At 45.5% G+C, this 14693-nt stretch overlaps 1 protein-coding gene across 1 annotated transcript in view; it reads left to right on the top strand.

Moving 5' to 3' along the window:
* The window catches only part of bin1 (bridging integrator 1), a gene marked incomplete in the record, with an annotated part of 56658 nt that extends 42984 nt beyond the window's left edge, over positions 1 to 13674 (top strand). Inside the window, 5 exon segments of the mRNA NM_203900.1 lie at positions 2509 to 2607; positions 2777 to 2890; positions 3287 to 3388; positions 7915 to 10913; positions 10914 to 13674. Of these exon segments, the coding sequence (NP_989231.1) occupies positions 2509 to 2607; positions 2777 to 2890; positions 3287 to 3388; positions 7915 to 8022 (423 nt within the window).
* Positions 13675 to 14693: the final 1019 nt, after the last annotated feature.

Genomic DNA, 14693 nt, shown 5'->3' with positions numbered 1-14693 from the left:
TCTAGTGGATAAAATGACTGTACTATCTCCAGCTTTCCTATTAGAGTGTTTGCTCCGGTCAGTACAATGTTCACGTTCTAAACTTGCTCTTTTTTTGTTACCGCTGCGTTTTCACCTGATTAGTCGCTGCCGTGGGATTTGTGGGAGGTAAGAAACCTGCTCCCGTTCATTTGGAAATAAGTTTGCCTTTATGTCTGGATTCTCTCTGTAGCGGGTTATTTACCCCTGGTGTAAATGGAAAGGGTTCTACTGTTTTTGGGGGGCAGCAGGATGACCCCAGTTATATATTAATCACATAAGGATTGGGAAGATAGTTTCCCCTCGAATAGTGGGCACGCCCGGCTTAATTATCTTTCCGCCGAACCCAGAGAATAAATGCCGGGCAGAAATCGGAGAACCAATGGATGGGTCCAACACTTTCATGGGGTGATACTTTGTGTCTCGTCACTGGGATCCACCAACACAAGGGCAATAGGCTGGTTTCACAGACGAGTACCCCACTATGCAGAATATGTATTACAGGTATGGGATCCCTTATCCGGAAACCCATTATCCAGAAAGCTCTGAATTTCAGAGTCTCCCATAGACTCCATTTTAATCAAATAATATATAATTTTAAAACTGATTTCCCTTTTCTCTGTAATAATAAAACGGTACCTGTACTTGATCCCAACTAAGATATAATTACCCCTTATTGGGGCAGAACAGCCCTATTGGGTTTATTTAATGGTTAAATGATTCCCTTTTCTCTGTAATAATAAAACAGTACCTGTACTTGATCCCAACTAAGATATAATTACCCCTTATTGGGGCAGAACAGCCCTATTGGGTTTATTTAATGGTTAAATGATTCCCTTTTCTCTGTAATAATAAAACAGTACCTGTACTTGATCCCAACTAAGATATAATTACCCCTTATTGGGGCAGAACAGCCCTATTGGGTTTATTTCATGGTTAAATGATTCCCTTTTCTCTGTAATAATAAAACAGTACCTGTACTTGATCCCAACTAAGATATAATTACCCCTTATTGGGGGCAGAACAGCCCTATTGGGTTTAATTGATGTTTTATTGATTTTTTTTTAGTAGACTTAAGGTATGAAGATCCAAATTACAGAAAGACCCCTTATCCGGAATAACCTTGGTCCTGAGTATTCTGGATAATGGGTCCTATACCTGTATATATGTTTGTTTCTCCCCAACGTTACCCCAAACACATAGCTGGGCGAAAGGACTTCTTAGCTGATCTCTTCTTGCCCAACATTAACATAACGCCAACCGTCTCTGGTTTTCTCACCTTGAAACTTTGCCTTCTCTCAGTTCGGCTGTCTCCTATGTGGTCGGCTACCTTCTCCAAGGTTTCTTGTCTTTATCAATTCTCTGTCTCTGATCCCTTCCGTCTCTCTTTCACGCTCACCCTTTGGCTGAAAAGAGCTCGTCGGGCAATGCGGACCAGTCTCAAGGAGGAAACCCTAGTGATAGTTCTTTTGTTGTTGACTGGTCCTGCCAGCCAGGCGAGGATGTCTCTGCCCAAGTAAGTGGATCCTGGATTCCTGTGGAAACTGCCCAATAGGGTTCACTTATATTTCCATTTGGAGTGGGTGCTCAGAACTCACATTAGTCTTCCTGCTGTTCTAATTGCATTTTGTCGCAACTGTCCTCCACTGTATATTGCTGCCTCCATCTTGCCCTTTTGCCTCCATCTTGTCCTACTGTCTCCATCTTGCCCTTCTGCCTCCATCTTGCCCTTCTGCCTCCATCTTGCCCTTCTGCCTCCATCTTGCCCTACTGCCTCCATCTTGCCCTACTGCCTCCATCTTGCCCTACTGCCTCCATCTTGCCCTACTGCCTCCATCTTGCCCTACTGCCTCCATCTTGCCCTACTGCCTCCATCTTGCCCTACTGCCTCCATCTTGCCCTTTTGCCTCCATCTTGCCCTTTTGCCTCCATCTTGCCCTTCTGCCTCCATCTTGCCCTTCTGCCTCCATCTTGCCCTTCTGCCTCCATCTTGCCCTTTTGCCTCCATCTTGTCCTACTGTCTCCATCTTGCCCTTTTGCCTCCATCTTGCCCTTTTGCCTCCATCTTGCCCTTTTGCCTCCATCTTGCCCTACTGTCTCCATCTTGCCCTTTTGCCTCCATCTCTATACGAGTTATTCCCCACTTTTCCAAGCTAGCGCTGCCACTCTATCAGGCCATACCCTGTGCAGGGCACCCAGTAATCATCCCTTTTTATTTATCAACGTTTATTTTTATTGAATATTATTTTATGTTGCTCTCATGTTCCATGGCGTTGTTCGTTTTTTGTTCTTAATTAAGAATGAGTTGGTTATTACTGTGTGGCCGATGCCGTGTATTTTTTGGGTATGGAGGGAATTTTTGGGTGACAATGAGCATTTCCCAAAGCTGATGTACTGTAGTGGTGTGTGGCTATTAGTAGCCAGAGAGGCTCTCTCTCTCCTCCCCCTCACTTTTAACCAATAATAACCAACATATATTTTATATTGCAGCCAGTGGAGCCGGCCCCAGCCCCGGTGCCTGTAACCGAACCGGCCAAGAAGGAAACGGAAGTAAAACTTGAATCTCCTCCATCTGAAGAGGTGCCTGATGTAAGTGAAACTGGTGGGGGGAATATGGCGCTCGTGTGGTTTTCCCCAAATAATGGGACATTCAGGTGTATCCAGACCATGACCTTCTACCGGAGTTGTGACTTCAACTTCATCAGCGTGCTTGAAAGCTTATCCTTATAAAGCCTTTTTTTATCATTTTTGCCCGCAGAAGTCCCCGAGCTCCCTTCCTGCTGTGGTGGTGGAAACCTTTTCTGCTACGGTCAATGGAACTGTGGAGTCCAGCCCCCCAAAAGCAGAGATGCCCCCTGGCTTCCTGTATAAGGTAAGAAGAGTAAGACTGAAATATAACTGATAATTATCTGTACTGTCAATTTCACCAGTAAGGGGGTGGCTAATCTCGAGAATGAATGAAGACTAATGAGTGAATAGGAAAGAACTTTGTATTAGTTTCATTTGAGCTCAAGATTCTAGGGCCCTGGTTCTGCAAGGTTGGGCACGAGATTTCCTTGCTTGTGATTGAGCTCTCAAGCAGCCAATCACAATGTGAATACACAATACATCAGCAATGGAGCCATTTAGGCAAGTCTACTGTGAGCCTGCTCTACTGGGCTTCATCTGTATACGTCCCTCAAGATCTATAGACGCCCCCTCTTAGGGTTTTGGGGTTTTTTTGGTTACAAAGTATCATTCCTAAACCTTTCTGTTTGGTTTGTGGCAGGTCAGAGCCCAACATGATTACGCTTCCACCGACAGCGACGAATTAAACTTAAAAGCCGGTGACATGGTTCTGGTGACTCAGTTTGAAAACCCAGATGAGCAGGTGAGTCCGGCGTCTCCTCTTCATCTTTAAACTGCATCGTGGAGGCCATGTGGCTTCAGCTTTTTGGTGTGTGGTCTTCAGCTTGTGTCTCCGAGGGTTCCTAAACGTATATTGCACCTCCCAGCATTCCAAGGGAGCCGTTTGCTTGTGTTGAATGCTGGGAACAAGTCAAGGGGGTTTTGGATTGACCGAAAATTCCTTTTCTCGTAGGGCCAAACTGTCAGTGCAGACGTAAGGGGTTTTGTCTTCATAAACCTCCGGAGGCAGGGCAAAAAAGTTGACTCTTGGTCCCTCCCTCTGCATATAATGGTCGGCTCCACCTTCTTCCCTCAGTTCTTTGTCCTGCCTTGGACATGTAGGACAGTTTTTATTCTCTTTATTTTATTTAGGGGGTCACTAGAGAAGGAAGGGCCGCTGGAGAAAAGGCTTTGTTGCAGCCCTATGGAGACACAGGCCAATGGCCAATAGTGATGAGAAGCAGTACTGCAACTAATCATCAATATACCTATACATACTGTGTAGTCACTATGCTTCTTGTTAGATTCTCCAGAGATGACAATAACCTCCATGTTGACCATTCATCTGTCTTTCTGTCGGTCCACATATATATCTCATTAACCCATCTGTCTCTATCATTCTATCCATATATCGACCAGTCTAGTCTTCATGAAAGTCAGTCTTAATCTATTCATCCCTTTTAACCAAAGGATCATCTTTGTTGGGAAACTAAATTTCTCTTCACATGAACTTGTAATGGTTGAATGACAAAGGCAACATCATTGGGGCTCCGTCACTACTAAACCATCACAGTGTTTGTTCACCCGTCTCTTCATCGTCACCCAGTTATAACCGTTGTCTCCTTTATTAATGTTGGTGGATACATTTATGCCACTTCATGATGGCAGATAGGAACACCCTTGTGTTTTTAGGGTAATTCCAGGTTAGCGGTTAGCCATCTCGCGGTGGTGCGCGTGTAAATCTGCCTCGGGCTTGTTGTACTTAACGAATGATGTTTATTTTTTTAGAATATAAAGTTGGAAGGAGTTTTTAGCAATAAGAAGGTAAAATTGTCTCGGCATGTGAAATCCCTAATAACACGGTGTCTGTCTATTTTCCCAACTGCCATAATCGTTGAACGTAGTTATCCAGCAACTTCAGGCTTCGTGGCTTCCTGGGCGTCCTCTTGTGCAGCACATTTCCGCTGCTGGAGAAGCCCCTGAAACCAACCGTTCCACCTCATCTTCACTTGACAGCTTACCAGGCATTTCCATTTACATAAGGTGGAGGTGCCAAGGGCAAATTTGGGCTGAAATAGATTTATAAAAAAGCCCAGTAGGACATCAACCTTATTAATCTGTCACTGTGGATTCTCTGGGCATTCGTAGACTGTATTCGTAGAATGGTATGCTCCTAATCATACATCTAAAGCACTGCTTCCAGGCTGTGTTGGTAGCCCCTGTGTAAGGGGCAGAGGCTGGGGTGCAAATTAGCTAAATCATGAAAAAAATATGGCAACTTCTGTTGTCCAGGGTTCAGATTTGGTTTGGCTAGGCATTTGGATTTAGACGAATCCTTCCAAAAGATCCAAACAGACTTGCATCATCAGAAACAAATTGTCAACATTGAGCCAATCACCCAGGCCTGGTGATGCACAGACCAACCCAAAACCAGCGGGTCTGGAGGGTTCGGATTGGCTAATCATTTTTTTTTTTGGAGGTCATGGGCCAAACTTGCTCAAGGTCCTTCCAGACCACAAGGTCAATGTGCATTTATTCCTCTTCTGCCACCCCTCCCACTTTAGTTATAGTAGAGAGGGGTTGGGTTGAGTATATAAAGAACAATGGCTCCCTGGACGGGGAATGGGTTGGAAGAGACCAGGTTTAGGGTTGACTCTTGACTTTTTTTTATCCTGTGCTCTAAAGTCATGTGAATTCATGAGGATTTGGTTTTGCCAAGCAATAAGGACATGGACAAATCCGAACCTTCAGCCGAATTCAAAGCCAAATTTTATATTCAGTGCTCCGATCACTCAAGCATTTCTTACACCTTGTTGTGAACTAAGGGGCCCTCACTCCATTTTTAATTCCAAATTGAATTTTATACCCAAGCCCAAACACCTTTTATTCTAAGGTAAGAAGACCATTCCAGAAAAGAAAAATGATCCAAGTTCCGTTAGAAACCTTGAAATGCCCCTTCCCTTAGAGCTCAATGTCAGTACAGGCCTGTAAAGGTGGCCATACACGGGCCGATTGTAGCTGCCGATTCGGCAGCTTATTGGCCCGTGTAGGGGCAGGAACAAGGGGCATGCCCGACCGATATCTGGCCTGAAATTGGCCAGATATTGATCGGGCAGGTTAAAAGATTTAGTCGGATCGGGGGCCGCATCGGTTCGTTGATGTGGTCCCAAACCGACTGCCCCATTGCGCCATTATAATTCTATCGAATTTGAGCGAATTAGCCTACATGTTCCCCTACATGCTCCCGATATCGGGAGAAGATCCGCCCGCTTGGCGACCTCACCAAGCAAGCAGATCTTCACGTGTATGGGCACCTTAAGTCTGACTGAGCCTCGAGGCATCACCCGACAGAGGGACAACCTGTCTGTGGCTTCTCTTTCATAAACAGAACTTCTGCCAATCCAAGTTGCAGTACTGGCCTCTTCACTAAAGGGGTCGTTCATCTGTTCTAAACGTATCGTTTTCCTAACACAACACCAGAAATAATGACTTGAGATGAAAAAGGAGAAAACAAAACGTACTTATCCGCGGTGTCTGAAAATGATACGTTTTCTAAAATGAACCGCCCCGACTAATAACGTCTGCGAACGTTGTGACTTTAACTGTGTCCCCTGAGTTTTCTATAACATCTTCCTCTCCTAACACAAAGTTGCTGTTTTCCAACAAAGTTGAGTTTGTCTCTAATGTAAGCTTTAGTCACGTGATGTGGCGCCGTACAGCGAGCAGCCCGTAGATATAATTTGGGGAGATCGATTGTTGGGGTGATGTCATAACGGGCAATTTTGGCTATGGGATCCATACTAAATACCGTAGTGATGATTCCTGAGATGGGGAGCAGTCGGCAAAAACTTTTACAAACAACTCAAAAGGGTTGGGGAGACCGCCTCCTACGTATGCAAATAAGTCAAAAGGGATTCTGGGAACAAATTCCTTAAGGCTCTTAGAAAAATCCCATTTTCTTGGGTTTATCCTATAGGCTAAAGCTCACCCACTGGGTTTTTAAAGCAAAAGCCAGGATAACGGCTGATCTGGTTCCCAACTACAGACCGGTTTTGCCCTTCTTGGGGCTCATCAGTGTAATGCAGGGTTTTCTGATCATCTTAGGGAGAGCCAGAAGTGGGGATTCACAAACAAGTCAAAAGGGTTGAGCAGACCGCCTCATACGTATGCAGATAGACCAAAAGGGATTCTGGGAACAAATTCCTTAAGAATTAAGAAAAATCTCATCTTGAATTGTTCGTGAATCCCCACTCCTGGCTCTCCCTAAGCTGATCAGAAACCCTACACTACACTGATGAGCCCCAAGAAGGGCGAAACCGCTCTGTAGTTGGGAATCTGATCAGCTATTGTCCCGGCTTCTACTAATTCCCCAGTGGGTGAGCTTTAGCCTATAGGATAAACCCATGGAAATGGGATTTTTCCCAGAATCCCTTTGGACTTATATGCATACATATGAGGCAAAAACTTTTACAATTTGGTTTTTCCCTTTTTATTAAGCTCATCCGGTTACACAGACGTTGTCAAGACCAAAACACGTTTGTCATTATAACCTTGTTAAGAATTAATTCCAGGGCGCTTCCAATGGGTCACCTTGCTCAAAATGGTGCCTGCCTGCTACTACTCTTTTTTTTTTTTATTTAAAGGGTAAGATAACTTGGGCTGTCTGCATTGTTCCCACTGGGAAACTGTCTGGTCTAGTGAATCCAATAAGCCTCAACCCAGGTCCAAAGGATTCTTGGATCTTGGCTGGAACTAGGGGTATGCAGAAGACATCTTTTGCCTTCCTTCTCCTAGTTTTGACCTGTCTGAATCTAAGGTCCCGGTGTGCGAGCCATGGGCAAGTGGGGGGCGTGATGGGGCAGGCACTTGCCTTGCTGAAGCTTAGACCTGGCACTGCCTCCCCTGCCCATGGAGGGTATTTTACATGACTAGATGGTTGAGCAATATGGCTAAAATAGACTAAACTACCTTACCCAATGTGGCCATGTATGGTTGGCTTTAGTGGTCAATGCCAAAACTCGGCCTAGCTGCTTCCTTACCTATGGTCAGGCTCTTGGTAAAGAACTAGGGAAGATCCCCAGTGGGGCCAATGCACACAGGCCATTCATTTACCCTTCCAAAATAGTACTTTCCTACAGAAAAAAAGTCTGGAATATTCTGTTTTGGGAGGACGGCAAAATTGCCCTATGACCGTTACATTGATATCCTTATATTATATTTATTTTGTAAGAAAGAATTGGTAAAATGGTGGAAACCCAGTCCATTTCATATGTGTGTTCCCTTCCCCAGGATGACGGCTGGCTCATGGGAATCAAAGAGACGGACTGGCTGCAGAATAAGCCATTTGAACAGCACCGAGGGGTCTTCCCAGAGAACTTTACGGAGAAGAACCTGTGAGGAGAGAGAGACGGCTCCTTTCTCCGTGGGATTTCAAGCTAATTTTCTGTGAAAATGAAGAACACCTGCCCTATGAACAAAGTCAGAAGGAATCTTTATCCTTAGTGTCCACTTAAAGGTCCGGTTTTCTTACAGGCGCAAGGTTACAAATTAAACTCCACCCCATTGTCAGGAACGGTGAAATGTTCCTATCCCCACAGCTGGGCCACCGGAACGTCACCTTTGGCTGATCCAAGAACCCCTTGAACTGTAGCAGGAGATGCACCATGTTAGGACAATCTCAACACCTTGTGTGTCTGTAACAAATGTACCCCAATGATTAGCCAATAGAGGTAGTGTCTGTCGTGGTTCCGTACATGGGCTCCATTCATAACAATGTTGTTGCTCAATAAGGGCAGTCAGGTGCAATATTTTCCCTGGTTCTTTCCATTATCTCCGGCATTCTCTAGGCAAGATTAGGGTGCTTCCCGTGGGTGCCACGTTGAACCCATTGTATCGTTTGCTGTCTGTCAGCCTTGATCATTACTATTTGAGACTTGAAATCTAAAAACAATATATTTTATCTAGTTGTAGAACGTAATGTCCACCAGATCTCCAATGTGTATGAAATTGCGGTGAAAGCTCCGTCTTTATAGACATTTCATTAAATACCATTCATTGATGTGGTAGATGTTGACCTTCCTTAGGCAGAGCTGACAAATTGCCCCTTTTTTAATTCAAATGGATACGCGCTGCCGTGTTTACTTTTGGAGCACAGGTTCTGATACGGATCTGACCCATCTTTGTGGCACCGGATTCAATCGGATTCCCTGTCTGCGCTGAGTTAATAAAATCCCCTTTCTCTTAATTAAGTTTGGCTCAAAGAACTGTTCGAATGTTTTGCTTTCTTGGCCGTTAGTTTCGGCCTACGTTGTGCCCATTGTTGTGTCCAGTTTTTGTATTTGGGCCAGAATTTTAATGACTGCACAAGAATCTGTGGGATATAGAAGATAATGATAGCCTCTAATGATAGCCTCTAAAGCTGGCCATACACGTTAAGATTTTTATAAGATCCATTCGTCATCGTAGGACCTGAATCGATCTATTGTCCATCAACGAAAGCGACCATTCCATACGATATCTTCTAGTTCAGGGATCCCCAACCTTTCTTACTCGGGAGCCACAGTCAAATGTAAAAAGACTTGGAGAGCAACACAAGCACCATAAAAGTTCATGGAGGAGCCAAATAAGGGCTGTGATTGGCTATTAGGGGCCTCTATGCACCCTATCAGCTTACAGGGGGCTTTATTTGGTAGGAAATCTTGTTTTTATTCAACCAAAACTTGCCCCCAAGTCAGGAATTCAGAAATAACTCCCTGGTTTGGGGGCACTGAGAGCAACACCCAAGGGGTTGGGGAGCAACATGTTGCCCCTGAGCCACTGGTTGGGGATCACTGTTCTAGTTGAAGCTGGAAAACTACCTGCTTGGTCGTGCCAAACCATTGGACAACGGGCTAATGACGCAAATGTTCAAACCTGCCCGATTGATTTTGATCTAGGGATGAAAAATCCCTAGATCTGTGATCGTTCTGTGCCCACTAATTTACGATAATTTGGCGTATTTGTCAGATTGCACCGAAATTGGTCATTAGGGAGAGAAAACTCAACGTGTATGGCCACCTTAAGGTCATAAGATGTATCTACCATGTGATTGGGCGACTGTACAGTGAAAGCACCAATTACAAAAGGCTAAGACACGTCATGTCATCTATGAATCCCACTAATAACTTATATTTCAGAAGATAAAAATTCAATAAACCCTTGTTTATTGCCCTTCCCCCCCCCTTCAGAATCTGAAATTTCAAGGTAAAATTAGCAGATTATTTTAGTTTTTTTCTTCATTTGTGTGTTTATTGAATTTGGGAATTGTGATTTCATACTGTGACGGTGAGTTGTGAGATGGTAACGATGTGTGGTTTAGGCATGGGGGGGGGTATGAATGTGTAAATGTGTCGCTCCTGGGGGTCCTGCCATGTAATAATATAGTGATTGCACAACTCGAAGGAGATAATGTGTTTATTTTGAATTCTGGTATTGTTTTCCTTATCAACACTATAAACTGTAATATAGTAATGGCTAAATTGGCTGATGGTTTGTGAAGGGGATGTTTCTACTTTGGTGTTTCTCCTATTTACTTTTTTTTTTTAAATATAATGTTAAACTTAGGTTCCACCTTCTAAATAATTCTTTGGTTCTCTGTGTCTCAGCTGAGGCAAGCACCATGTCAGCTCCCACCCATATGTATAGATACAAATATACAGAGAAGGAATGTTCTGGGCACACAATAAGCTGTACCCCCATACTGTACTGTCTAAGGGAAACACTATGGCACCCCCTACCCATATGTATAAATACAAATATACAGAGAAGGAATGTTCTGGGCACACAATAAGCTGTACCCCCATACTGTACTGTCTAAGGGAAACACTATGGCACCCCCTACCCATATGTATAAATACAAATATACAGAGAAGGAATGTTCTGGGCACACAATAAGCTGTACCCCCATACTGTACTGTCTAAGGGAAACACTATGGCACCCCCTACCCATATGTATAAATACAAATATACAGAGAAGGAATGTTCTGGGCACACAATAAGATGTACCCCCATACTGTACTGTCTAAGGGAAACACTATGGCACCTCCTACCCATATGTATAAATACAAATAGAGAAGGAATGTTCTGGGCACACAATAAGCTGTACCCCCATACTGTACTGTCTAAGGGAAACACTATGGCACCCCCTACCCATATGTATAAATACAAATATACAGAGAGGGAATGTTCTGGGCACACAATAAGCTGTACCCCCATACTGTACTGTCTAAGGGAAACACTTTGGCACCTCCCTACCCATATGTATAAATACAAATATACAGAGAAGGAATGTTCTGGGCACACAATAAGCTGTACCCCCATACTGTACTGTCTAAGGGAAACACTATGGCACCCCCTACCCATATGTATAAATACAAATATACAGAGAAGGAATGTTCTGGGCACACAATAAGCTGTACCCCCATACTGTACTGTCTAACGGAAACACTATGGCACCTCCTACCCATATGTATAAATACAAATATACAGAGAAGGAATGTTCTGGGCACCCAGTATAGGCCGTACCCTTATACTGTCTAAGGGAAATATGGAAGCTGTGACTTATATGTGTAAATAAAATTAAAGTGAGAAGGAATGTTCTGTAATCCGAAAGGAAAGGGTTGTAGCTACAAAATTCTTATTTATAAGGGATTATCTTCTCCCCTGTACCATACTGTTGTCCTGTTGCATCTCATAGAGAGTAGGGTTAGTAGCTATGCTGGCATAGTATCATGGTTTCTCTTGCTCTGGGCAATGAGAAACCTGAAGCAGATATACCTGTAGGAGACCATAAATGTTTGGTTCCAAGCAGCAGATATCTCCTCCCTTGCCAATGTCTTGCAATGGGATTATAGAACAAGAGGAGTGTTATGGGGAGAGCCACACACACTGGACTAGGACTCACATGGATTGTTCATATTTAGCATTTCTTACAGCGCTGGGAGTTGTAGTTGAAGCTCAGGGGGATGGCCACTGGTGGCTCATTCTTCATTTCTATGAAAGGGTAGAGAGGACTGTGTCTTCCCTCCCTCTCTGTTCCTAAGGGCAAATGTGCAACGATGCATGTGAGAAAACCTTCCTTAGCAACACACACGTTTGGGTACATGGAAAAAGCCCATGGAGTAACGCTGGGGGGCAAACGGAATCACTTAACCCATCCCAGGAATATTCCTTTTGGTAGCAGATACAAAATCAGAGAAGGATGTGTCGGGAAATGAATGGCCAAGTCCTTCAATTGCTCAGACGTGGTCAAAATGGAATCCAGGATTCCATATTCTGATGGAAGAGCCTTGGTGGGCAGATCAGAGGGACCAAGCGATTCCATACACAGTATTAGTATCTCTGTAGATGGGACTTGGAAGAAATTCCACTCCGTAGGGCAGCGGTTCTCAACCTGTGGGGGAGGAACGACCCTTTCACAGGGGTTGCCCAAGACCATCGGAAAACACATATTTCCAATGGTCTTAGGAACCGAGACACCGCTCCTCTATGGTTGGGGGTCACCACAACATGAAGAACTGTATTAAAGGGTGGTGGCCACTGCCATGGTGGAACAGCGAGGCCCTTCGCTCCGTTGAGCACTTTGCTGTTATTAGAATTGGCCAGGGCCATGTAAAGGTCCCCATACCCCGGCCGATAGTAGCTGCTGATATGGGTCCCTTGGACTGATTCGTCAGCTTATCGGGCCATGTATGGGCACACTTGGCGACATCACCAAGCAAGCGGATCTTAAGATGTATGGGGACCTTAATTGAGTGAATAATTGGCTCACCCTATGGCTACAGTTGGCCATCGCTCTACTAAAGGGCGATCCTTCTGCTGTTGTCGGAAGTTTTTAGTGACCCGTAGAGCCTTGTGGTCCGATATCCCGGCCCAAAAGAGGAGCGAACCCAAATAGAACCCATGTTCTATTGACGGCATGAAGGTACAGCCTATGGCGTCCTCAGAGCTTATTCCTTTGTAGGCCTATGGCGTCCTTTGTATTAGAATTGATGGGTGGGAGTTGGTCAGTAGTTTCCCTGAGCCAGTACTGTAGGAAGGTATTGATTATTTCATGCATCGTATTTATATACATGGGTGGGAGCTGCCACACTGCCTGCCTCAGCCGAAAGGCCTATGTCGGCCATCGTATCCAGAGTTAATCTGTGTATGTTATTACTGTATGTATTTGCCCATAAACACCAGATAATTGCCCCCCCCCCGACGCCTGACATTACCTTCTGCCCCGTGAGGGGGCTCGCTCTAAAGAAACTGTACCTTTAAGGATTCATTTGAAAGAAGAAGTGTATTTTTTAGGCAAAATATTAAAAAGTCGCCGTTTTCAAGCTAGGACCGCTATCGATACCGCGTTCTATTTTTTTGTGTTTAAGTTTAAAAAAAACTGAAAGAAATATTTTAATACTGTTGGGAAAACAAAATGCTGCATGAATTTATTGTGATTAGTTAGGAAACGAGATATATAGAGATATATTTAAAGAGAAACACAGGTGATAATGTTCCTCTCTCTCCCCATTGGTCACATTATTTTATAGAGTTTTGTCACCTTGATGGATGCCCCGCCCTTTTATTACTGGATCGTGAAGGCGCATTCGTTCTTTTCAGAAACATTTCCGATCGTCCAATCATAGGGCCTGTTCTTGTGCAACTCCGCCCATTTGTTGTTTCCGTTTCTCGTTTCTGTATCAGACTGAATGCACCTTCACGTGATTTATTTTATGTTTAACTCCCCCATTGATACCAGTGTTGCCCCTCGCTATTGTGTTGTTGCAAAAGCAGCCTGTAGGGGGAGTTCCAAACCCCCCCGTCTCCTATTTATTGTAGGTACTCCGCTTTACTTGAACGAGTAGAGGCCGCAGGCTGCCTGTTGCTATGGAATACTTGTTACCATGATAGGTTGGTTTTCCGGTTGAGACGATATATTGGGCGTATATATATATATACATGTAACTATAGCCTTGGCTGGAATCCTGTATTTATGACCATCGCTCAATAAAAGTCACCCAGCTATTTAAACTTTGGTGTTTTCTTTTGTGCTCATAGACCTCAGTGGGGTATAAGCAGGGGCAGCTGGGAAGTAAAAGCACCATTTAGGGCAGGGGTGGGCAAACTACGGCCCGCTGTCCTTTTTAATCCGGCCCACCGACTCCGTGCCCCCCTTTAAAGGATTACGGGTCCGGGTAACAGAGGAAGCAGGCCAAAGCAGAAGGTCGCTGGAGGATGGAGCTGGGGGGAGCCACAGGAAGCTGTAGGTCGCTAGGGGTGGAGCTGGAGGATGGAGCTGGGGAGAGCCACAGGAAGCTGTAGGTCGCTGGGGGTGGAGCTGGAGGATGGAGCTGGGGAGAGCCACAGGAAGCTGTAGGTCGCTAGGGGTGGAGCTGGAGGATGGAGCTGGGGAGAGCCACAGGAAGCTGTAGGTCGCTGGGGGTGGAGCTGGAGGATGGAGCTGGGGAGAGCCACAGGAAGCTGTAGGTCGCTAGGGGTGGAGCTGGAGGATGCTGGGGGGGGAGCTGTGGGGAGCCACCGGAAGCTGTAGGTCGCTAGGGGTGGAGCTGGAGGATGCTGGGGGGAGCCACAGGAAGCTGTTGGTCGCTAGGGGTGGAGCTGGAGGATGCTGGGGGGGAGCTGGGGGGAGCCACAGGAAGCTGTAGGTTGCTAGGGGTGGAGCTGGAGGATGCTGGGGGGGAGCTGGAGGGAGCCACAGGAAGCTGTAGGTTGCTGGGGGTGGAGCTGGATGATGCTGGGGGGGAGCTGGAGGGAGCCACAGGAAGCTGTAGGTTGCTGGGGGTGGAGCTGGATGATGCTGGGGGGAGCCACAGGAAGCTGTAGGTTGCTAGGGGTGGAGCTGGAGGATGCTGGAGGGAGCCACAGGAAGCTGTAGGTTGCTGGGGGTGGAGCTGGATGATGCTGGGGGGAGCCACAGGAAGCTGTAGGTCGCTGGGGGTGGAGCTGGAGGATGCTGGGGGGGAGCTGGAGTGAGGATGCTGGTGAGAGGATGTTGAGAGGGTTGCTGGGAAGGACGCTGAAGGGAGCTG

Source organism: Xenopus tropicalis, chromosome 9 (assembly GCF_000004195.4).
Source record: "Xenopus tropicalis strain Nigerian chromosome 9, UCB_Xtro_10.0, whole genome shotgun sequence".
Taxonomy (NCBI): domain Eukaryota; kingdom Metazoa; phylum Chordata; class Amphibia; order Anura; family Pipidae; genus Xenopus; species Xenopus tropicalis.
Note: the sequence above shows the minus strand (reverse complement) of the source record. Positions and strands in the feature narration are given on the sequence as shown.